Source organism: Cyphomyrmex costatus, unplaced genomic scaffold (assembly GCF_001594065.2).
Source record: "Cyphomyrmex costatus isolate MS0001 unplaced genomic scaffold, Ccosl1.0 scaffold192, whole genome shotgun sequence".
NCBI classification, from domain to species: domain Eukaryota; kingdom Metazoa; phylum Arthropoda; class Insecta; order Hymenoptera; family Formicidae; genus Cyphomyrmex; species Cyphomyrmex costatus.
In genome coordinates this window covers 662119-685384 of record NW_017275954.1, presented here as the reverse complement: position 1 = coordinate 685384, position 23266 = coordinate 662119, and the positions used below count along the sequence as shown (strand labels likewise).

At 35.3% G+C, this 23266-nt stretch overlaps 2 protein-coding genes across 3 annotated transcripts in view; one reads left to right on the top strand and one right to left on the bottom strand.

Moving 5' to 3' along the window:
• Nucleotides 1-19805, top strand: part of LOC108772516 (unc-112-related protein) — a 51491-nt gene extending 31686 nt beyond the window's left edge. The window contains exons 2-8 of the mRNA XM_018538051.1: nt 13059-13292; nt 14679-14947; nt 15399-15818; nt 16874-17302; nt 17633-17845; nt 17930-18166; nt 18454-19805. Of these exons, the coding sequence (XP_018393553.1) occupies nt 13059-13292; nt 14679-14947; nt 15399-15818; nt 16874-17302; nt 17633-17845; nt 17930-18166; nt 18454-18654 (2003 nt within the window). The 3' untranslated portion in view covers nt 18655-19805. The remainder of the gene's footprint in view (nt 1-13058; nt 13293-14678; nt 14948-15398; nt 15819-16873; nt 17303-17632; nt 17846-17929; nt 18167-18453) is intronic.
• A 433-nt stretch (nt 19806-20238) lies between these two features.
• Nucleotides 20239-23183, bottom strand: Tssk (Testis-specific serine/threonine kinase). Of its 2 annotated transcripts, XM_018538100.1 has the most exons (5): nt 22537-23183; nt 22048-22221; nt 21482-21669; nt 21004-21418; nt 20239-20431 (listed from the first exon to the last, which is right to left on the bottom strand). In XM_018538100.1, the coding sequence occupies exons 1-5, from the start codon at nt 22618-22620 to the stop codon at nt 20270-20272; spliced, it is 1023 nt and encodes a 340-aa protein (XP_018393602.1). In that variant the 5' UTR covers nt 22621-23183; the 3' UTR covers nt 20239-20269. The 2 variants fall into 2 exon arrangements, with proteins under 2 accessions (XP_018393602.1, XP_018393601.1); XM_018538099.1 differs by having other exon boundaries at nt 21004-21669.
• Between the last annotated feature and the right edge of the window lie 83 nt (nt 23184-23266).

Genomic DNA, 23266 nt, shown 5'->3' with positions numbered 1-23266 from the left:
TTGATGTTACGTTATTGAAAAATAGAAAGAAACTATTAAGGTAAATGTACCAGTTCGTGGACACGACCCAATTGTTGGACAAATTGTGACAATTTTAAATAATAAGCTTTTGATGATATGTGTTACTCTAAATAAATTTTTCAGCAATTTTTCATATTATTTAGAAATTAAGTATTATATAATTTATTCATATTAAAAATGATACTTTTGTAAAAAAAAATCGTCCATTTATTAGCACATATGCGTGTATCAATTATTGGACATTCCTTAGCGTATACCTGTCTACAAACATATTTTGTATATATTACATATAAAACTTTATATAAAACTTCACTAATTACAATTTCGATAAACTTTTTCGAACAATCTTGATTGATAAGTAAGTAAAATACGATTCTCTTCTATAATAAGAAAATTGCTTATTATTTGTCCAATAATTGTGTCATACTTTTGTGGACACAGAGACACGTCACATTTTTTGTCCAATAATTAGGACATTTGAATCATATTATTAACGACTCCTTTTATCTCCTTATGTAGAGCATAGGACGTCTATAGACCTCTTTTGTCCGACGCCTATATTCGTTTCTCGAATCAAATTGTTTTTCGGATTTGTGGGTGATTGATCCACAGAATCCTACCTCAGTCAGATATTAGAGACAAATATCTACTGATATGTATACTACTGATGTATACTGATGTATAGGACCTACAGTTTAACGCCGAATCCGAACGGCGTTGATGATCATAGATCTTTTGATCACCAGATGGAGCCATTTTTTGGCTCATTAAACGCAAAAAATCGCGTTTGGGCGCACGTGGGATTGAACTCGGGTCTACAAATCGCGAGTCAATCGCACAGAGCGGTGAACCACTCGACGCCACGAATCATATTATATTTATGACTAAATACAATTTATAATAAACGCAAATAACATATTTGATAATGGATTTAGTTTCAGAAAACATCCATTCTTACTAAGCATGTGTAATAAACTAAAATTTTAATGTTTCTAAAGTTTAAATAAATGATTTCGTCGTGCACAATTCCTTAACTGTCCAATAACCGGTACATTTACCTTAATACTTCTACTGTTTCTAACTTAAAGTGTCGAGTTAAAGCGATGCTATAAATACGCAAACCAATTGACTAAAATGTGCTTGTTAAATAAAATGCTTACATTTACATTAAGACGTTTAGACATTATATTAAGTACATTAAGACATTTAGTCAGTTCACTTACTGTATTATTGCAATATTGTCTTGTATTGAAACATTAAGGATTATATTATAAAATGTATCTGCAAGTATGTTTTCGCGATTGCTAACGGCGATCGTGCCTACTTTAAATAACAAACTCACATGAACTCCGTCTAGCGATTAGATATCAAATGAAAGACAGGCGTTACTGTACATATCTTAATCTCTTTGCGCAGATGCCGATTAGATAGTAACAACTAGAAAATATTCTTCCGCGTTCTGCAGACCCACGCTCGCTTTCCAGTCTCCTCTCCTTTGCTGAGAGTAAAAGAGGGAAAGAGAGTTTAATGTTGTTAAATAAATGCGAATGCTAGAAATAAATTCCTTGCAAAAAGAATTTAATAAACACAGTACTTATCAACGAATAGCTTACTGTTTTCATTTCTTTTTTATTATATTACTTTATAATTTCTTCAGCTAAATATTAACAAAAACGCTGATCACGTTAATCAAACATCAACATTCTCTAGAAAACGTGAACAGCATCAGATTCTGCAACGGCGATGACGATGACGACGACGACGACGGCGCGTTTGTAATGGAAACAGTTGCTACGGCCTTGACTTGTTAATTAAATTCAACATACATATTCATTCACACGAAGGAAGTCCATACAGGTAGCGTCATCGTCGCGACACGCGTCAATCGTTTTCTCCTTTTTGTCATTTTTATTCTAAAACAGACATTATATAATCGCTACACGTTGTAGTACCGATTCTTTCGTAGTGCTTAACAAAAGAGATATCAATCTATTTTGGGAAACCACTGTTGCATTAGATTTGAAAAACGTTGTAGTGAATAAGTGAAAATGGAAGAAAAGGCCGTGGCGAATATTCATTTATCAGACTTTCGTGCTTTCCGGTAAATTCAAACGTGTCCGTTATTTCTTACTTGTTATCTCAAACTTGACGATGGGGAGCGTAAAACGTGGGAAACATTTTTAATCAGGTACCTGTTACGTGCGTAAGATCTCTCGATGACGGAGATATCTACCTCCAGAGCATACCAAGAAAGGAAAGGATTCGCTTTGCACTCCTACGTGCGTTTAAAACCTTACTTTCGAACGCCTTAATAGTATTCCTTTATATCCGATGTAGCGGCTTCTAAGTAGATCGAGAGATAAATCAAGAATATAAAACAAATCCTTTTTCTCACGTTTTTAACTTTCTTCGCTAAAAATTTACAAGAAAACTATTTTTAATCTTTCTTGCGATGTATACAATTTGTATCACGAAAAATAAATCATGCACGTCAAAGTAATAATAATATCTGGATCTAAAGAATTTTATATGAAAAAAATTCATTGTATTTTCTACGTATTTTTTTTTTAATAGAGCTATTTTCTCAATAGTACTATCATTAACGGATTGTTCTGTTCTCACATAGATATTTCATCGAATGGTAATTTCAATGTACGATGATGCAAGCTGCATTAAACGAACACCTGTTGCACGCGTCGGAGCGATCAATCGATACCACGTGACATTTCATTGCATGCAGTCTTATAAAGTTCTGCAGTTAATACACATTTGTAATACTATAAGACTTTTAAAATACAAGTAGCAGAATTCGTTCGAATAATACCATAATGAATTAAAAGATGCTAACTGTATTATTTTATTAATATTACTTTATCATTAATGAATCATTAATGCTAAATTAGCATAGTGAAAATAATAATGAAAAGATGAACTCATTTTGTTATAATTAAAATCTTGAAAAGAACTTGAAGTTCACAGTTTCTAATTTTTTATAAATGAGAAAAATCATTTTTTTTTAATCGTCTGTCAATGTGCTGTTCTGTTAAAAAATGAATTAATTTAACTAAAAATTAATTATATTTGATATGCTTATGATTAATTAAAATTATTAAGCTTTTTTCAAAACTTTCAAAGATGATTCAAAGTGTCTAATAATATCTGACTACTTTTAATACTCAATATCGCATAAATGGAATAAATGTATGAATTTTTTGTGATATTTTATTTTATCCCGCTATTATTGAATAACTCGAAAAAAATTTACTCTATGCGTATCATTTTACTTCAATTAACATATAGTACCGATTATATTACATGTATATCCTACATTATACACAATTATATTTAACTAACCATCCACTGCGTCAATTTGCAGCACTTTTTCTCATAAAATTACTATGTAGCGTGTTACTTAGCGTTAATGTGGCTGCTAGAGAGAAGCATAATAATATTTCTCAAGAAAGTAAAAAAAGAAATTCCGTTTTCAATTCTTGGACGTAAACATGCTAGTTTATGTCGTTGGGAATTATCCTGCTGCTGATTGCTCCAACCTTGTGGTCGTTTGTTAAACGTACCAAAGCTTGTCCTCGCATTCTAAATAAAGAATAATAAAATAATAACGAATGAAGATAATGCGAATGAATGATACGAAATTTTATCTGACTGACTAAATGAAAAAATTTTCTTAGGAATATAGCTATGTATAATGATTAGATGCTTTTTTAACGCTTCTGCACGAAATAACGGATCGTTTTGCGGTTGATCTGCTATCTCACACAGTATCAAATTACGAGTGGTACATAGACAGCTTCGCATCGCGATGTTACAAACGTATTAAATGAAAGCGTTGCGTCTGATTGTGACTAAGCGCTTATTTTAGAGTTTAGAGGAATTAAAAGCATATGAAAGCAAATGTTTTGCTATTCTAGTTTTTCTTCTGCGCTGACGTAATCTCGATTTATCATGTTTTATCATGACAGAATTTTGTCTATGACAATATGGATATAATAAGGGCAAAGAGCCAGTAATGTAAAAACGGTTTTAATTCAAATAATCATAATATAAAAATTACACAAACATACGTTTCGACTTCGATCGGGTCATTTTCGATGTTACAAAAATTAATAAGAATCATTAAAGTCTGAGTTAAAATAATTATGAAATTCAGTAGACATCTTAATGTGTGTGATAAATTAGTTCGCATTCTTCAATTTATGTTTCTAGTCAATAAAGTCAAAAGATAGTAAAAAAATAACATTCTTGTCAATTATATGAGTAAAATGCTGAGCGTTCGTGAATCAAAACACGAAGAAAATTAGTATCACACATCGTAGCACACAGTGCATAAAATAATTGTTAAAATTGAAGCTAATTTGCAGGACCAAACATCTAATTTGAGTGATAACGTAATGAATTGTAACAAATTTTTTCTTTAACTAATATTTTTAACGAAAATATGATTATTTTTTATTTTTCATATTAAAAGAAAAAATTTTGTATTTCTTTTAAATATGTAGCAGCATTTATTTATCTAGTACAATATAGGATTTATGTACATATATATATAATATATATAAATTATATAATTTATATAAAAAATGTATAGTTTTTTCTTATATCATTTTATAAAACATTTGATGAAGTATTAATATACACATATGTTGTACTTATATAAGAGGTAAGTATCGCAGTTTTTTAAAGTTACACATTTCTACTGTTACGTCACTAGCAATGTAATCACGACATCAATCATTGCACTCCCCCTTCCCTCGGCGATCCAATCGTTCGTACCATGAAAATCCGATTATGCTACAACGCGATACAAGGGGGATTTGGTTTAAATAGAAGTTAACGCAACAGGTTCGCCAATTTGCATATCTTTCGTCGACTGGGTAACCCCTGAGGCCTCAACTGCTTTTCCCAGTTTAATTCGTGGAATTCATGATGAACTTATAGATCTTACAAATGAGTTAAAAAGTAGGAGATTTCGATCGCAACAAGTTTCCATCTGATTTATTTATCTATAGTATATGAGTATATGATTCATTAACGGTATAAATAAGAAAGTTATGGAAATATTTTATTTATGGAGCATAGATACTATATGTATATGTGCTTCACTTTTCCCTGATTTTAAGATTCCATCATTCTGTAGCTTTGATTTCGTAGCTACTTGGAGTCTCGGCATTTATAAAATTGCAAAGAGAAAGCGACGCGGTTAATCGGGCGAACAGCCAAAGGGACTGAAGCCATATTCTAGTCTTCATATGATACTCCGACTACTACTACTGTATAAGTACGCCTTTGTACACCGTAAGAGGGTGGCTCGATAATGTTGAAGCACGCTTTGGACTTTGAAGTGAAGAGGGACGAGAAACACGAGTAGCGAGGGATACTTGGACGACGCGACGCCTTCGTTTGGGTGCGACTCAGACTCGGATCTACATCTCCGTCTTTTCTTTTGAACAAGCGCGCGGTTAAGGACGGTGTTCGACCATATGGCGAAACGATTGTCAGAGAATTATATTATGCCGTAAATGTTAGAGACCGTCGTGTTATCCGAAATATATGTGTATGTTTTATGATATTATATGTTAAACAATAATATTATATATCATTAATTTGTACATCTCTAATTCTCATAATTGCTATATATTTATGTTTATTATAGTATCTCAGTTATCATATATTTATGAAATATTTAAAATGTTGTCTACATATACATATAATTCTTCTGCACATTTAGAAATCACATGTAGCATTTTCGCGATAAAAAAAGATGAGATATCTGTGATTAAATATTACACATACCGTTTATTGATATCTAGTATTTCGATAAAGCATATCATTTAAATAATAACTTAAGTAACGAATACAAATTACTTTTATTCAATTTTGTTTCTTAATCTTATTTATATTAATCGAGATATTTTACACACACACTTACATATCATTTACAAATATATATTTTCAAACAAAATTACTTTTTGAGCTGTTTTACGTCTATTTGATAATATGACAAAACTTGAGCTTATATGATATTGTCATATTGAGCATCATAATTTTTAAATTGTTCTACCAAAATCTTAATGCACATTTCACATAATAGAGTTCAAACTTTGTTTGTGCAAAATATTTATTTGCGTACTTTTTTTCGTAGCGCCGCGTCGAAATTACGTACTGTTTTAAATCTCAGCAGTGTTTCCTCGATTTATCCCTGAGGTAGTCTTGCCCTCTTCTCTCTCGACCTCAACAAGCTCGGTAGCACGTGTCCTTGCAGTCCCCTTTTCCAGTATTGAATATCTCGCGTTTCTTCACGCGAAATATGAAGAGAGTCGGGGGAACGGGAGGAAGCTCCTTGCTTTCCGCGCTGGAATTCGCGTAAGGGAAGAGAGAGAAAGAGGGTCCGGTTCTTGCTGCATAATACACGGATTACGAGTGCCTCGTTATCGCGTCATAATTTTATATTCCCCAACTTCCGTGCCAACGTTCGTGAGGGGAAAAGGGGATGTTGGTACATTGCCACGTGCGCGCCCCGCTTTGTTCCCTTATTAAAGTTCACCCTCCTTACTCCGAACAGCGTTTGTAAACGCTCCTTCTGAGTTTACACAGACCGCACGTGCCCCGTAAGCCTCTCGTCGTTTACAGCGGATGTTCATTCACGCAACTTTGCAATACCACTATGAGGATTGGAGGCAGTTTTCGAGATTTCCGCTGCCATGTGTTAACCAGAAAACCGTAAACGTTTCGTCGTATTTTCGTACAGCCCATTTCACACTTTCTACCTTATTTTCCTACTTGTTTCACAGAATTATTACGTGTGTTTAAAGAGATTGAATATATGCTCTGTTTTATTCCAGGAATCATTACATTGAGAAAAATTTCTAATTGAAATTGGACGAACCAGAAGATTCTGGTCATATAAATCAGAGTTTCGGTCATTATAATTAGACCTCGGGTTATTTCGACTAGATGTTGATTGATGGTCAGAATCTTCTGATTCCTGCATTTTCAACCAGAAATTTTTCTCAGTGCACGTTTCCAAGATCAACGAAGCTAATCGTACATGGAAAGAATGGTTTTATCAAAGTATCTTAACTACAGATATAATTTGAAAACAATTTATTCTACTATAAAAATATTTATGTACAGGAGCTCAAGCTGATTGCTAGAATGTTAAAACTTTTTGCAGTGTTGCGCATGCTTGAATGTCTTATACACAATTATTTTGACAGTTAAATGAAATTGTTTCCAGAGCTGTATTTAGGTAAATTTTTATATGGATATGCTTCAACAAAATCGTTCTTCCTATGTAGACTGTTGAATTCTCTTGATAAAACTCCTGTATCAGACTCTTCAGATCCAGACAGAGTAAGAATGCTAAAATGAGATTCTTGTATCAGGAAACCAACCGACTCTTCCGCTTCTGGATACTTCGGCTTGTAAACCACGCTCGGATGAACTCACCCTGTAACTCTTCGACGACGTAACGAGAACAGACGTGCTCTGCTTCGTACCAGAGACCGATTTCATGTGTTGGACCGCGGGGTGTCGCGTATGAGTCCCTCTTGAGGGAGTATAAATAGGTGCCGTGCGCAAATATCGCGGTCGTTGCTACCGAGACGTGCTACGAAAGCAATTCGCGGACGCAAGTCGAATGGCCTAATCCGCATTTGGCGATGTCTTAATTTTATGTCTCTTTGTAGCTGCACGTATAGACTGATTCATAGTCTCCATTTCCCTTTGCCTATTGTTTATTCTTTAAGACTAACTTCGAACAACGTGAATGCACGAGGCAAAAGCTTAACAAAATATAAATTATATAAACTGTTTTTTTAAATTTATATTATTAATCTGTTATTAATAATCAGACTTCAAAATCGAACAGTTTGTGACTCTTTATTATTACAAATTATTTCTATGGTTTAGAATGCCAAATTGTATTTAATTATATTAATGAATCCAGTTATATATTATATTAATAAATTAATTTCATTAAGTTGGACATTAAGTTTGACATTGATTAACGATTATTTATTGGATCATACATTTTTTTGATGTTTATGTGTATGTGGTGAAGCTATATAACATTTTTATAATGGCCAATGGAAAAGAATAAAATATTTTGAAAAATGTCGAATAGTTTAAAAGAATATTTTTTTGTTCAATGCTGAAACATTGATGTATCTTTCAGTTAATTAATAAGTTTTGCAATGTTTCAAATTTAGTTACTAAGATTCGGAGTGAAATCTAACATTTGGAACGAAAAAAATTGTACTCGAGCAGTTACTCACCGAGGAAAAAATCAATTCCAAATTAGTCGAAGAATCCCTGAGTGAAAGGAACGACAAGAGTGGTAGGACATCCCGTATACGACTTGTTGCTCACGTCGACCACGATGCCGCAGGTTCATCAATCACGTACTTTCTCAGTTTGTTGTTTCTTGACGATTAAAACGAAGGTAGTAGCACAGCGAGCCATAAAACTATTCGTATCTCGTCAATCACTGATGTCAGAAAATTGATATTTATTTAATAGAACTATATATGTTATATAACTATTAATAGTTATTTAATAGATTCTTTCTAAATATAATAGAGAGTGATTAAAACAGCCATTTAACATTTATATAGTAGATTTGTATACTGTACCAATTAAACTTTTGATTAATCGAAACCTTATTGAAAAATAACTCGTAATAGTCCAATAGAGAAATTAATGTTTAAATTACAAATATCCAGAAATATAAATCGCATTCGATGTAACATATTGTTTGAAATCAACAATTGAAAGAACATCGAGCACTTTATATAATTATTTATTATATGTATGTACGTATCATAAAACATATCATTTAACTTAATGAATTGCGCTTTTCGATGTTATCTCGATTCGCCGTCTCTGTTTCTTTTTTTATTCCAACATCGTTTCGATGACATATTTCCGGCGCATGGGAATGCGGGTTGCGACCGTCCAACCAGGAAGAAACGTAGTTCCCGACTGTTTGTGTGTCACGATGCCGCTCCTAGCGGTACACGATGTGTATACATCGAGAAGTTATTGTTATGCGACAGCCGTTTTCTTGCATCGAACGAATCGACCCGCCACTTGCTCCCGTGCTCTTTCATCTGCAAACCAATGCCTCTTGTGCATCAAACCAAATAAATAACTAGAAATGAGTATTGCTCGAGAATAAATTTTTATACAACGTATTCAATTTTATTTTTGCATCTTTGTAATACATTATTGAGATACTGTTTCTCCTCAGTCTTCTAGAAATGCTGATACCATGATTTTTTTAACGTATAGTTAAACATTCATATATTCGTCACTACGTTTTTTTCACATCCAGCTTGATATAACAACGATAAAAATTTATACTTGAGCAACATTTATTTCCTATTAATAAAATAATATAAATTTAAACTATTGATGAAATAATTAAGTTTATTATTTTTATAATAAAATTAATTTAAATATGATAAAATGAATAAATTATTGCGAGAGGAAAGCTTGTTAAGAAAAAGACATCAGAATCTGTCACTTCACATGTCCAAGTTACTCTCCCGAATTGTGTTATCTTTAATGTTGCATAATGTTAATGTAACAAAGCATGAGTGCCATTCTATGTTGCACATTGCACTTTAACCATTTCCTCACACAATATCAGCAAATAGCGGCTTTATCGTACGTTTTCGCTAAACCGGATGCAAGCTACATCGTATCAGTGACGATTTCCAGACCTTGTTGCTGACCCGCTGTTAATAGCCGAGATTCGCAATGATCTCGATCGTCGCGTAGACGATACGTTATCATGCGTCGTCACCAGTTAAATGCAGGACAAGAGAAGATATAGAATCACAGATGGAAATAGAAGACAAGAGATAAATCCGTTTTCTATCTTCTCTGTGCGTGGGCGAATCCGAGAACCCGCGGAGTGGCCGACTATTCGAATGAAAACAAACAGTTAACGATCGAGCGGTTGGTTTCTCTAAAATCCGCGAAATATTTATAGATCGCAGCTGCGATCACGGTAAATCCAATCTAGCGGCAGTAAAAACGTATTTCGCTTGGCTACATATATATATATATACGTGAATTTTTAAAAATATTATTTGAATCTCGCAAATCTTCGACTCATCCACATTTGGAAATTCACAGATTCCAATTGGCTCTTTATTTCTTATTACAGAGCAATTTTTTATTTTTGTAATTAACCTTTTTTTTCTAATTATTTATTATATATCATAATTGCATTCTCATATGCGTACATTTCCGCTCATCCGTATCCGATTTCGAGATCTGTCTTGTGTATCAACTCTGCGCACAGCCCCTGGCAATTGCAGCCCCACATGTCTACGGCTTAATAATGATTTTAAGCGGCACTTCCCCCTTAGAAACCCGCATTAACCTTCGATACCCCGAAGTCGTTAAACGGAGCTCCATAGGAAATGTGCGACGCGGCACGAACAGCTGTGAAAATTGACTTTTCGGCGAAGCGTAAACGTCCGTGCTTCGTAACGTCGACGGATGTCTTGTTCCAGTCGCGCGATCCCTGCGGTTTTGACGGACAAAACCCCTGGATTTACTTGACACCCTTCTCGTCTTCACGTCCGGCCTTACCTGCCACCGAACCCTTAAGTATATTTACTTGGGATGGACGTACATAAACATCGTGTTCTCTCTAGATTCTTGACAGACAGATATAAACTCACATAGATTTTCCGCATTCAGAGAAAACAAAATAGTTCTGTCAACTACAGTGCGATAACACTGAAATTTAAGTATCCGCAACTAGTCATCATATCTTAAAATTGGCGTGTCACGCTTTTTTGAAGCCTCTATTCGTTGAGGCTGTTGGTATTCTCTGATTTTGATGTGGTTCCAATATGGCGGATGTAAAATTAATGGAAATTTTAAAGATTTTTCGATTTTGGTGTGGTTTCGTATACGGGGGTATTCGGGGTTGATAATTACGAATCTGAACTCAAAAATTAGAAAATCGAACTGGTGGATCCAATATGGCGGACGTAAAATTAACGGAAAACTTAATGATTTTTCCATTTTGGTGTAATTTCGTATTCGGGGGTATTCGTGGTCGGTAATTACGAATCTGAACTCAAAGTTATCTTAAAATTGGCGTGTCACGCTTTTTTGAAGCCTCTATTCGTTGAGGCTATTGGTATTCTCTGATTTTGATGTGGTTCCGTATCCGGGGGTTTTTGGGGCCGATAATAACGAATCTGAACTCAAAAATTGAAAATTTGAACTGGTTGATCCAATATGGCGGACGTAAAATTAATAGAAATCATAAAGATTGTTCGATTTTGGTGAAATTAGGTTTATTGGTGATTTAAGGGGCGTTCGATACGAATCTTTACTCAAAAATTGAAAGTTTGAAATAGTCGATCCAATATGACGGACGGAAATGTTACGGAAATCTTTAAGATTCTTCGATTTTGTTGAAATTTGGTTACAGGTGGTTTTTGGGGACGTTCGTTACGAATCCGTATTTAAAACTTGAAAGTTCAAAATGGCGTTTTGATTCAGTCTTCTAAAATCTGTTTTCGTCAATCTGGCGGATGGAATATAAGGGGGATTTTGGTTTTAGTGTTTTTGAAGTAGAATTTAAATTAGCAAAAAAAAGCCCTTGAAGAATATGTACTTGATTTTTCACTTGCTGCTATTTTTCTTTGAAAAATGGATGGACGTGCCAACTTTAGTCTTAAGTCAGCACAGCCACACTGTGGGACGAATTTTTCGACGTAAACGATGAGCAAAATATCGGATTCTGGATATTTTTAGAGCAAATAATTCTAGAAACATTTTGAGACCAAAATGATCCCGGCAATTGATTGCTTTAATGTACTTTACTCTTGTACGCGACCCAGCACAGCCACACTGTGGGTCGAATTTTTCGACGTAAACGATGAGTAAAATATCGGATTCTGGATATTCTTAGAGCAAATAATTCTAGAAACATTTTGAGACCAAAATGGTCCCGGCAATTGATTGCTATAATGTACTTTACTCTTGTACGCGATCCAGCACAGCCACACTGTGGGTCGAATTTTTCGACGTAAACGATGAGCAAAAAATTCGGAGTGTGAACATTCTTAGAGTAAATAATTCTAGAAACATTTTGAGATCAAAATGATCCCGTCAATTAATTGCTTTAATGTACTTTACTCTTGTACGCGAACCATCAAAACTACACTGTGGGTCGAATTTTTCGATATAAACGTTGAATAAAAAAATAAGCTAAATATTGTTTATTAAAATGGTAGAATTAATGTGGCGATCGAAAACAATAATGAAATTCTAAAGGTTTTCAAATTTCAGGGAAATTTTGTATTAGTAGGAATTAGAGGAGTTATTGATTTCAAAACAAGTTTCAAAGAAACATAATTCATAATATTTAAAAACAGCATAGTTGTATGTAACTATTAAATTAATTGTATTAAATTAAGTTGTATGTAACTATTGTTATTAAATATATAATAATGAAATAGTGGAATAACTACTATTTATAGTTAATACATTTTATAGGCTGTGACAATTATATTTTTTTTATGTAGCTAAACATTTCTATAATAAAATTAGTTATTATTACTCCATAATGACATATTTTTTGTTTTTTTTTTAAGTATATTTTTTGTTAATGAAATTATTTTACATTACTATATATTTTTTGTACTTTATTCTATCATATTTATTACAAATATATCTGTACTTTCTCAATTCGCGCTCAACTTGTTTATTTTTCTCGCTACAACTTCAATGCGTATAAGATGCTGTTGTGCTTCTCCTTATTTTTTTTAGCATTACCTAAGACTTATTGTTTTTTAGTTACTATAACATTTTCCTCAAAGTTTGAAGTTTAGATTGAAGCAGCACACTTTTATAATTTGTCTAGTATCAATTTGAGAAAAGAAAGTCAAATTTTAAAGTATTTCTTGAAAAAAGAAATTTTTTATAAAAGTAAATCACCCATTCGACTTTCCTCTACTTTAACTTCTCCGTCATTTTTGTTATAGATATCGCTATGGATTGGTCGGACCACGCACTTTGGTGGCCGGCACGGAATCACTGGTTGACCAGAACACGCAGCACTTTGGATCAGTATGGCGTGGCGGCAGATGCGCTGCTGCATTTCACGCCGATGCACAAAACTCTGAGGGTACAATTGCCGGACATGCGATGCCTCGACTGCCGCGTCGACTTTTCCGTCAAGACGTTCAACGCGGTCATCAATTTGTGCAAGGAACTTGGTGAGTCGCGAACCTATTGACACCGTTTAAGAAGCGCGATAGAAACGAATGCGGCGCAAGTCAATCAAGCCAGCGTGCCTTCGTTAACGACAATTACGAGAGAAAGAATGTATAATACAGATATCAATCGCGATTAATATTGTAAAATGTAGTACAAGATACATTTGACCAGAACATTTTCTCGTCTTACACTTTGCAGCGTCTTTTCTTCAAGAAGAAAATTAATTTTGAGTAAAAACACGAGAGATACTCTATGTATATATAGGTATTCAACATGGTCTTACGTAATCTGTTTTGCAACAGCAGTCTGACTAGAGCTTCTATGATTATCTAAATGACTTTACGTCATTTCGTCTTTTTGGTAACGAGCCGATTGAGCAAGAAATCTTCTCAAATTACGAGATCTTTTGTTATGTTGCGTTTCTTAGCGTATATTAAAAATTTATGAATATATATATAATTAATAAAGTGATGATTAATTTAACTTGAGATATTAATATTTTAGTTTCAGTTTGCAATTATGTTTCAAGTTCGACAAACCGAATTAGCGCACAATTTAATTGAAAAGTGTGCTTGCAAAAATTTACATATGAAAATATTATTAAATATTTTCATTTCGATAAAAAATAGGATTCTTCCTTTCATTTAATTAAAAATTTACATACAAATTATATTATGAATAAATAAATGGCAACATGTTCTATCGTGCCAAGCACGTCGTAACTTCGAGATAGATAAGCGTGTCAGCGGTAATTATAATATTGTACGTGGTAACGAAATAAAAATGATAAGCTCGCTTTTGTCACGCGAAGGTCGCATGAACCGTCACGGCTGTCGATTCGCCATCGCGATGAACATCGAGCTCGCTTTTTTAATCAAGGAAGTGGGTTAACGCGATAATTCCATCGCGAGGATAGAGCTGACTCTCGAGTAGAAGGAAGTACCGTCAGAGATACGAGCTTATCGTTATACTAATGACCTAAAAAGTAATTCCGCATTCGCGGGAAATATCATGTTATAGCATTGTCCGAAGCAACGCGGCTACTGGATGTTTACTCGACTCAGCTTGTCTCAAGCTCTCAGCAGCTACCATATTTTTATACTTCTGTCGGTGATTCTATTAACTAGATCGACGGTATGAGATCAGTGTGTCATATTCATAAATAAACTCCAATGTATTGCACACGATCTTTGTCAATTACTCCATTTCCTTGTAAGAATATATCTAGAGGGAATGAATATCATGACTGTTTTTACTTCGCCTTTGACTCCTCGTGCGGAAGCGAAGGAGACACGCGTCTCTATATCTCTCTTCTCAATCTAATAATCTTGACTCTATAGTGTGAGATTAATTAACATGCAAATCTTCCACGATTACTGTTGCAGGCATCAGACATCCAGAGGAACTCTCGTTCTGCAAACCGCTCGAACCGAATCACCTGAAATACAATCTGAAAGATCTGCCAGTAAAGAAAAAAATTGAGCACCAAAAGAATGGACACTGGAACGTATCGGCCGATACGAATACCTTTATCCCGGCCAGCCAAAGTCCCAGAGGATCTACGGGAAGCTTAGATCAATCGAGCCCATTCATGTGCGCGCCGGTTACGCCCAACAACAGAAATCACAGCACGCCGATCAGCTCTCCTGTCTCGGTAAACTTACCATACAAGCGAGATCTTTCCTAATCCTTTCATTTACATGTGGCTTCATATTTAGAATTAAAATGAAATATTTATTGACTAAAAGTAAGAAAAAGATCTTATATTATCTATAATAAAATTATATATAAACTTTGTAACAAATTATTATACACGTTGCAACAAAAATAATACGCAAAAAATCCTTAAATGTTTCTAACTCTTGTATGAATTGTTATTTGTCATGTAGAGCATAAGAATAAAAAAATATTTTTTTTGTAACTATTAAATAATTTGGGAATGAAAGGGTTAAGATGGAATTTTATGGAGCGTTACCATTACGATATATTGCACAAGAAATGAGTTCTGAATAATGTAGATATATCTAATTATCAGTTCCATCGTAATTATTTTTACAGCATTGCGTCAATGCGTATTTTGCGAATTTATACTTGCAAATTTTCAGCATACCGGCACATGGAAAAGGAACAACAATTCGTCCGGCTTCGGCAGCACTGGCTCCTTCAATGCCAATAACAGCACTATGAGTCTCGAGGCATTAAACGGCGGGCTAACAGAATCCTTGGCGCAAAGTCCGACGTCGATCTCACCGGACGTGCGAGTGAAGCTGATCAAGCCGAAGAGCCTGATCGAAAGGGCGAGAATGAACGTCAGCTGGCTGGATTCCTCCCTGTCGATCATGGAACAGGGTATCCGCGAATTTGACACACTTAGACTGAAATTCAAATTCTACTCCTTCTACGATTTGAATCCAAAAACCGACGCAGTGCGCATCAATATGATTTACGAGCAAGCTAAGTGGCAATTACTCGCAGAGGAGATTGACTGTACCGAGGAAGAGATGCTGATGTTCGCGGCGCTTCAGGTATCTAAACGATTGTATTCTTGACAGAAATAACACATTGACTAATCGTTATATGATGAGCAATCGTAACTAAATTTTTTAAAACGTTTGTAGAAAATAATTATTTAATATAAACTATTAAGGCCCGGTTGCACCAACATTATTTGATTTTAAGCGAGACTTAGAACTCTGTCTATCTCGTATTAAAGCCGAAAGAGAGATAGAGATGGTTTAAGTCTCGCTTAAAATCACGTTGCAATCAGGCCTAAATGGCATAGATAGCTAGAATTAAAAACATAAGTACTCTGTTTGACATAATAATATCCATGACAGTCCTTGTAACTGTATTATACAATAATTTATATTATGCTTTTATATATATATATATATATATATATAGTGTATTAATAATTCTATTATAACGTACATGATAAAATATATAAAACTCGTTGAACACACACACACACACATAGGCAATTCATTAAACGTTTGCAGAATTATTTGAATAAGACAACTTAAATAGGACTTTGATTTTGAATAAGTTACGAAATGCGTTTCATACTCAAATATTTCTTTTTGTTGAAATCTACAAAGTCACAAAATCCATTTGAATTTCAAATCCGTCCCACAAGAACCGACATGGAGATTTACTTATAAATATATGACAAACGCAAATGTATTGTGCAGGCGGATAGAGACATTAAAATACATTCATATCTTGGTTTTTGATATTCCTTCCATTCTTTGTAACTATACGACTCACCATGCTGGTTCGGTTCTCACCCATCTTAATATATTTATGCCGCTCCATTGCGAGGGATAAACCCCACGCGACGCATAATCATGCAAATAGCCGCGTCCTTGAACCGATTGCTTCGCCAGCCGGTACGGTCCACCATAGGCGTCACACGACAACACGATTGAGAAAGAATGCGATCATCTCTTCTCGACCCACAAAATATGTTTTGTATTTTTTATCTATATATCTACTGTCCCCGTCCTCACGATGAATGTTGAATAGAGAGGAAAGAATGAAAAAAAAATCTACAATCGATGTTATCTATACTCCGTTACAGGTACAAGTGAATCTTCAGGCAAGCGTGCCGCAACCCACATACGACAGCAACGGAGCGACTTCGCCCGTTGAAGACGACATCGACGCGGCCTTGACGGATCTACAAGTGACCCTGGAGGGCAGCAACATCAGCAACGGGCCCAGTGATATCACGCAGGTGCCCGAGCTCTGTGATGAACTGCGTTTCTTTAAGCCGAAACGTTTCACGTTGAAGGCTTTTAAGCGTTATTGGTTCACGTGCCGCGATCTCCAGCTCAGGCTCTACAAAAGCAGGGAGGAGGCAGGCGGCTCAGAGTCGCCAGTCTACGTGATCAATTTGCGCGGCTGCGAGGTCACGCCGGATGTGCATCTGTCGCAAGGTCGCTATGGGATCAGACTGGAGGTGCCCAGTGCCGAAGGCATGACTGAGATGTGGATAAGATGCGACAACGTAAGTGGATTAATTTGAGTTAACGTGGAGTATCGTTGCCAAACGGCAACATTATTGAATTAATCGTTCTTAAACGTACATTAGTACTTGCCATATGTTGGCGTTTGGCCACACGCCAACAAATATACATATTGCGTCGAAAACAAATGAAGTTCTCATGAGCTTGACGAAGTGAAAACTAAAGTTGCATTCCAAAACTCACATACTCAAAATCTATATGCATGTAACGTAAACGATAGAATTTTTAGAACCCAGTCTAAATATTAGAATTGATTCAATTTACAAATATTCGCTTTTGAACTTGAGATTCTATTATTACCATTATTTCAGGAACAACAATACGCAAAATGGATGGCCGCGTGCAGATTAGCGGCCAAAGGCCGTAGCCTCGCCGATGCGTCTTACGAGAGCGAAGTGAACAGTATCGCAGCTTTCCTACAACTGCAGAGGCCCGCGCCCGCGCCGGCCATCAATCCGAATGCTTTAGATATTGTACCGGAAGACTATGTTGCACCTCGATTCGCGAAGAAATTCAAAGGAAAGGTAACAAATCGTTCTCATTTAAATAAATCTTCATTATTGGATGACGAAGTGTTCAACACTGTGCTGATACTTTTTTTCATGTAGCTGGTTCAGAGGATCTTAGAAGCACACGCGAACGTTAAAGACTTGCCTCTTGTCGAGGCGAAACTAAATTATATCAAAGCCTGGCAGTCCCTGCCGGAATATGGTATCTCACTCTTCATCGTACGATTTACTGGTAAAAGCAAGGATGAGCTACTAGGTATCGCCAATAATAGGTTAATGCGGATGGACCTTCACACTGGCGATCATTTAAAAACTTGGAGGTATAATACTATGAAGGTACGTATTCATTTTATTTGTGTCCTCTCCTATAGATTTTTATTCATATTCCTTTATTTTGACAAAACGTAATGTTAAAAATTAAAAACTGACAATAAATAATTTTTGCACAGAAAAAATTATTTGAAATTGACTAAAATCTATAATTAAAAAATTTAGTAAAGGTATATAATATATATTAGTAAAGGTATATAAAATATATTTTAGTAAAAGTATAATATATTAATATATATATATTATATACATATCTTTAAATACAAAATGAAAGTGTACGATCTCTTTTACAGGCGTGGAATGTTAACTGGGAAGTAAAACACATGATGGTACAATTCGAAGAAGAGAATATCATTTTTGAATGTCAATCAGCGGACTGTAAAGTTGTCCACGAATTTATAGGAGGCTATATCTTTCTGTCGATGCGTTCGAAGGAGGCGAATCAAACGTTGAACGAAGACTTGTTCCACAAATTGACTGGTGGATGGGCTTAATCCAGTACTGCAATGAGTGGATAAAACCGAAACGGGTTCTAACATATTCTGAGAAGCGATGAGATGCGTTCTGAGATGCTATTCTGTAACTGTTTTTACACGCCTTATCAGTATGGTTGCGCAACTTTTTTACCATACAAAATATCTGCACAACGACATCGACTACTGTCGGTAGACGTGTAAAAACAATTACAGAATAGTACCCCAGATTACCTATCGTGGAACAAAGTCGGAATGGACTCCGATCGGAATTGTTCAATTATTCCCTAGATTTCTATTGTATTTTTTAGGAAAAATCGGATAATTCCGACTTTATTCCATGATAGGTACTCTAAGCATTATCTACATGCGTCGCGCTCGTTATGTGCCTGTTTAAGGACCGACGTTTTTGCATGTTAGTACATTTGTAAAAATACTTAAATCTGGTCGTATTTATCACATTTTAACACTATATGCTGTAAATAAAACATTGTGTCCTTTCTACGCGCGAGCGGAAGAGTTTTAGCAATTATAGTTATTTTTATTCGACAGGAGGCTACTTCAGAACGTTTACCAATGTGTTTACCTTATTTACAAGGTATACTAACAGTGTTGACAAACGTTATAATCTCATGGCCTCTTTTTCACGAAAAAAATAATCCGTTTTCTACATTTACAATTATTTTATAAATAGACGTTTGTGAAACTATTTTACAAAAATATACTTTTATACGAAACTTTTTCTACTTAAAGAAATCTATTGCCTTGAATAAAAATCGAATTTATAAACAAATACATCAAGTCTGCATAATGAAAAAATCTAAAAACATATCGCGCGTGATGTTAGCAACATTCTGTAACAAAGAAAAAAATGGATTTTAATCCTTTAAAAAAACAAAATCACCATAGCGCATAAAACCGTCCGTGATTTCGAGTGGTTTATATACGGCCGTCTTGAAAATTATTTTCAATTTGCGATTTCTTTTATGTCGCTAGAGACTTCTTCCTTGTAATCCTCCCTCATAATGCGTGTCAGTGTCCTCTTCAGTTATCCCAAGGTGCTATACTAACTGAGCTCGACTTTACAACGCAAGAGATCGAATCGTGTAAATTATTTGTTATTTTAATGTAAATTAGATGTAGAAGAAGAAATATATCACTTATATATTATATTCATAGGAAATATCTCGTTATATGTGTATGTAACCAAAAAAAAGTATAGTTTTGTATATTAATAGGCAGTAACTGTACAATAAACTTATTAATGTATTTGACAATTTTTTTAATTTCTGTATCCATCGTGCCATCAAATTAACGGCATGATAATCGGACAATTTGTAGAAAAATGTAGAAATTAATTATTGAATAACATTTAACGTGTTAATCGATTAAATTTTCCTTGTTCGACATGTGGTTTACATCAAATTATTATGGACGTCTTTATTTAGCAATAATACGTTAACATCCGTATAAATTTTATTGTTCGTGCAATCAATAGAAAATTAAAAAATATATTAGTAAGGACAAGTGTAAACATCTTCAAAAATAACTGTTCGAAATTATTAGTCTTTGTTAAATCTCATTTTTTTGATTGTATAGCTTGTCAATGTATTCATTGATTCTTTTTCGAATCTTCTTATCCCACGGTGATAGGCAACTGTGGATCTTTCCGTGAGGTATTTACCATTTTCGAGGACGGTTGAGTCTGATTTTCCAAATTTTTTAATGCAGGTTGTGCCCTTGTTACGACAGGTACGTTTCCGGTTCCTGACCCGCCTAGATTACCGCCTCCACACATCTAATTGTATAGGCGATAAATTGTTATGCTTTTTCAAAATAATTATGTGAAATGTTGCAATTATTCCTCGGTTGTAAATTCCATGGATAATTGCACGCTCAAAAGTGAACTAATTTTCGAAATTTTATGCGAAGATTCATTCTTCAAGAACTGTGACTATTGCAAATGTCGTTTATTATTGCTTAAGACTCCTGGTTTCTCACTGAAAGTGAATTGAATTATGACAAAATAACGTTTAGCTTTACATACCAAAATAAATTGATCTTTTTTAGATATTGTAACCATTACATTTTTCAGAATATATTAAAAACTTTTTCCGATTAATAAATGATTCTAATAAATTGTCTTAAGCTGTAATTTCGTTAAAGATTTATAAACTGAATTATATATTCATTTATTATCAAACAACAAATAAAAAAGAACTCTCTGCATATTTTATATCAATTTCTACTATAAAAACTTATATACAATATATTAAAAAATTCACATAATTCTTTGTTTTTATGAACATATTGTAATATGGAGACCAGGAATCTTGAATGTAACACTAGAATTATATTGTTTATCGTAACCGGAGTATGACTCGGCGGCGCTGAGTGGACGAGTCTTCCGGCAAGGGAGCCTGTTTTATCCTTCCTTGCTCTCACCCACTCGTGGCCCAGCATCCTCTCGAGCGTAAGTCTGAGAGTGATGTCCGGTTCGAGAATCTGCCGGACGATGTTCTTAGCCAGCGTGGACACGGTGTCGCGGACGCGGGACCTGAACACCCAATTGCGAGATATCTGATCTTTGAGGAGCTTCGGTAGATTCTCGTCGTCGAATGGCATTGTCCCGTTCAACATGATGAAGAGGATAATACCGAGCGACCAAACGTCCGCCAATTTTGGATTGTACGGAGTACCGGCGACGACCTCCGGCGCGGCATAGGCCGCTGAACCGCAGTACGTCTGGCTGAGAACCCGCCTGCCCTCGTGGTCCATGCAGAACCTGGCAAAACCAAAGTCCGCCAGTTTCACATTGAACTTTCGCGAGAGCAATATGTTCTCGCACTTGAGGTCCCGGTGGGCGATATTCTTGCTGTGCAGGTAGTGCAAGCCGGACGCCATCTGACGAAACCACAATCGTGACTGTTGTTCCGGCACTACGCCGTTGCACTTCACGAAATCCAAAAGATCACCATTATCGGCATAGCGCATGAAGATGAAGACACGCGGACCGCGTTGCAGAATGCTGTGCACCTGTGCTCGACCAGGCGATTAGGATTGCTGATGCATTAATGGCAGAATTGGGCGAAGTGTAATCAAATAGACTACAATTTACTAATCGTATTAATCCTTTATCTTACCCAAATTTAACTTTATTATAATAAAGTTTCAAGAATTTTCTAACGTGCATAGAGAGCTTAAAGTTACTTTCAATATTGTTAAATTTTATTTTATTCATGTTATTGTAAAATAATTATTAACTATGCTCGTTTAAAAGAGAATTGCTGAAGAGATTTTCAACCTTAATTTTGAAAAAAAAAAAGGGAAAAGCGTTTAACTTTAATTTTCACCAGAATTGTTCCTCTCTTATTAATCAGAGAGATGAGCGGAGATTTTTCTGGTTACTCTTACTTGAATGATATGCGGATTTTCTATCTTTGTTAAAATCTCAAGCTCGCGAGGAAAGAACTTATCCAAGAAATCATCTGGCGCTTTTTCTTTATCAAAGATCTTACAAGCCAGACGCATCTTTTTCATGCTTGCTCCATCAATATATTCTGCCAGATGGACGGTTGCATAAGAACCCTGAAAGAGGTGTCTAATTCAAAAAATGAATATTCCCATCTCGTAGTTTTGTATAATATAATGGTGCTAAGGATCTTTTAATTTGATCCATCGTGGAGTTCGTAAATATAAATTAGGAAATAATAAAGAAATTGATTAAACGACAATCAAAACTAATCACTTATATTATTAAAAGAGAGACAAATAAAAATAAAGACCTTCCTGTATATCTTGCGTTATACAAATTGAAGGAAGTGCTATAGTGAGAACGGAAGAGGTAGAAAGAAGACGTGAGGTGTTAAAAAGAATGAAAGACAAAAGGGAATAATAAACAACCTGTCCGATCTTCTTGCCTATGAGATAGCCTCGCTGCTCAAGAGCGTTCACCTCCGAGTTTCGAGGGCTGAGTCGCTTGGCCATGCCAATAATTCTTCATCGACCCCTCATCACTGACCCTTCCTCTCTCGAGGACGGGTAGTTAACAGAGTCTTCGATCGTCTTCTCACCCCGACAAGTGCGTGGGAAATGCTTATAGAACTCACTGAGAATTTCTCTATCTTGCTCCCTTCGCGTTCACGCACGTTATTTCTCGGCCGGCAGTGACAAGTTTCGTTAACACGATTTCAGCGGTACACGAAGCATCACCGAGTACTATAACGGAATGATGTCTCGTTACTACGTCGACGCTTACGGCGACAATGCGAATCCGTTTGGTCATTTGAGGCGATTGCGAGCACTAGAATTTTGGACCAGCTTGTGCCTGGTATGCGACGGGAGGAAGGTAAGAATCCGCGTCTCATTCGAGCGCAGCCATTATATTTGGAAGTGAAAAACAATCAACGCGTGAAATCGATTGTGCATGCGAGGATCTCTGATCACTTCTCATCGTGGAGTCACGAAATTGCGAGCCAATTTTTAAACGATTTATTGGCTACTCCGTTCTTTTCCATATAGCACACTTTATTCGAGACATATCTTGGAAATGTCTTAGGACACAGGAACGTCTTCTGGACATTTTTAGGACGTTCCGATCAGTGCTACAAACACGCTATTGTTATTAATTTTA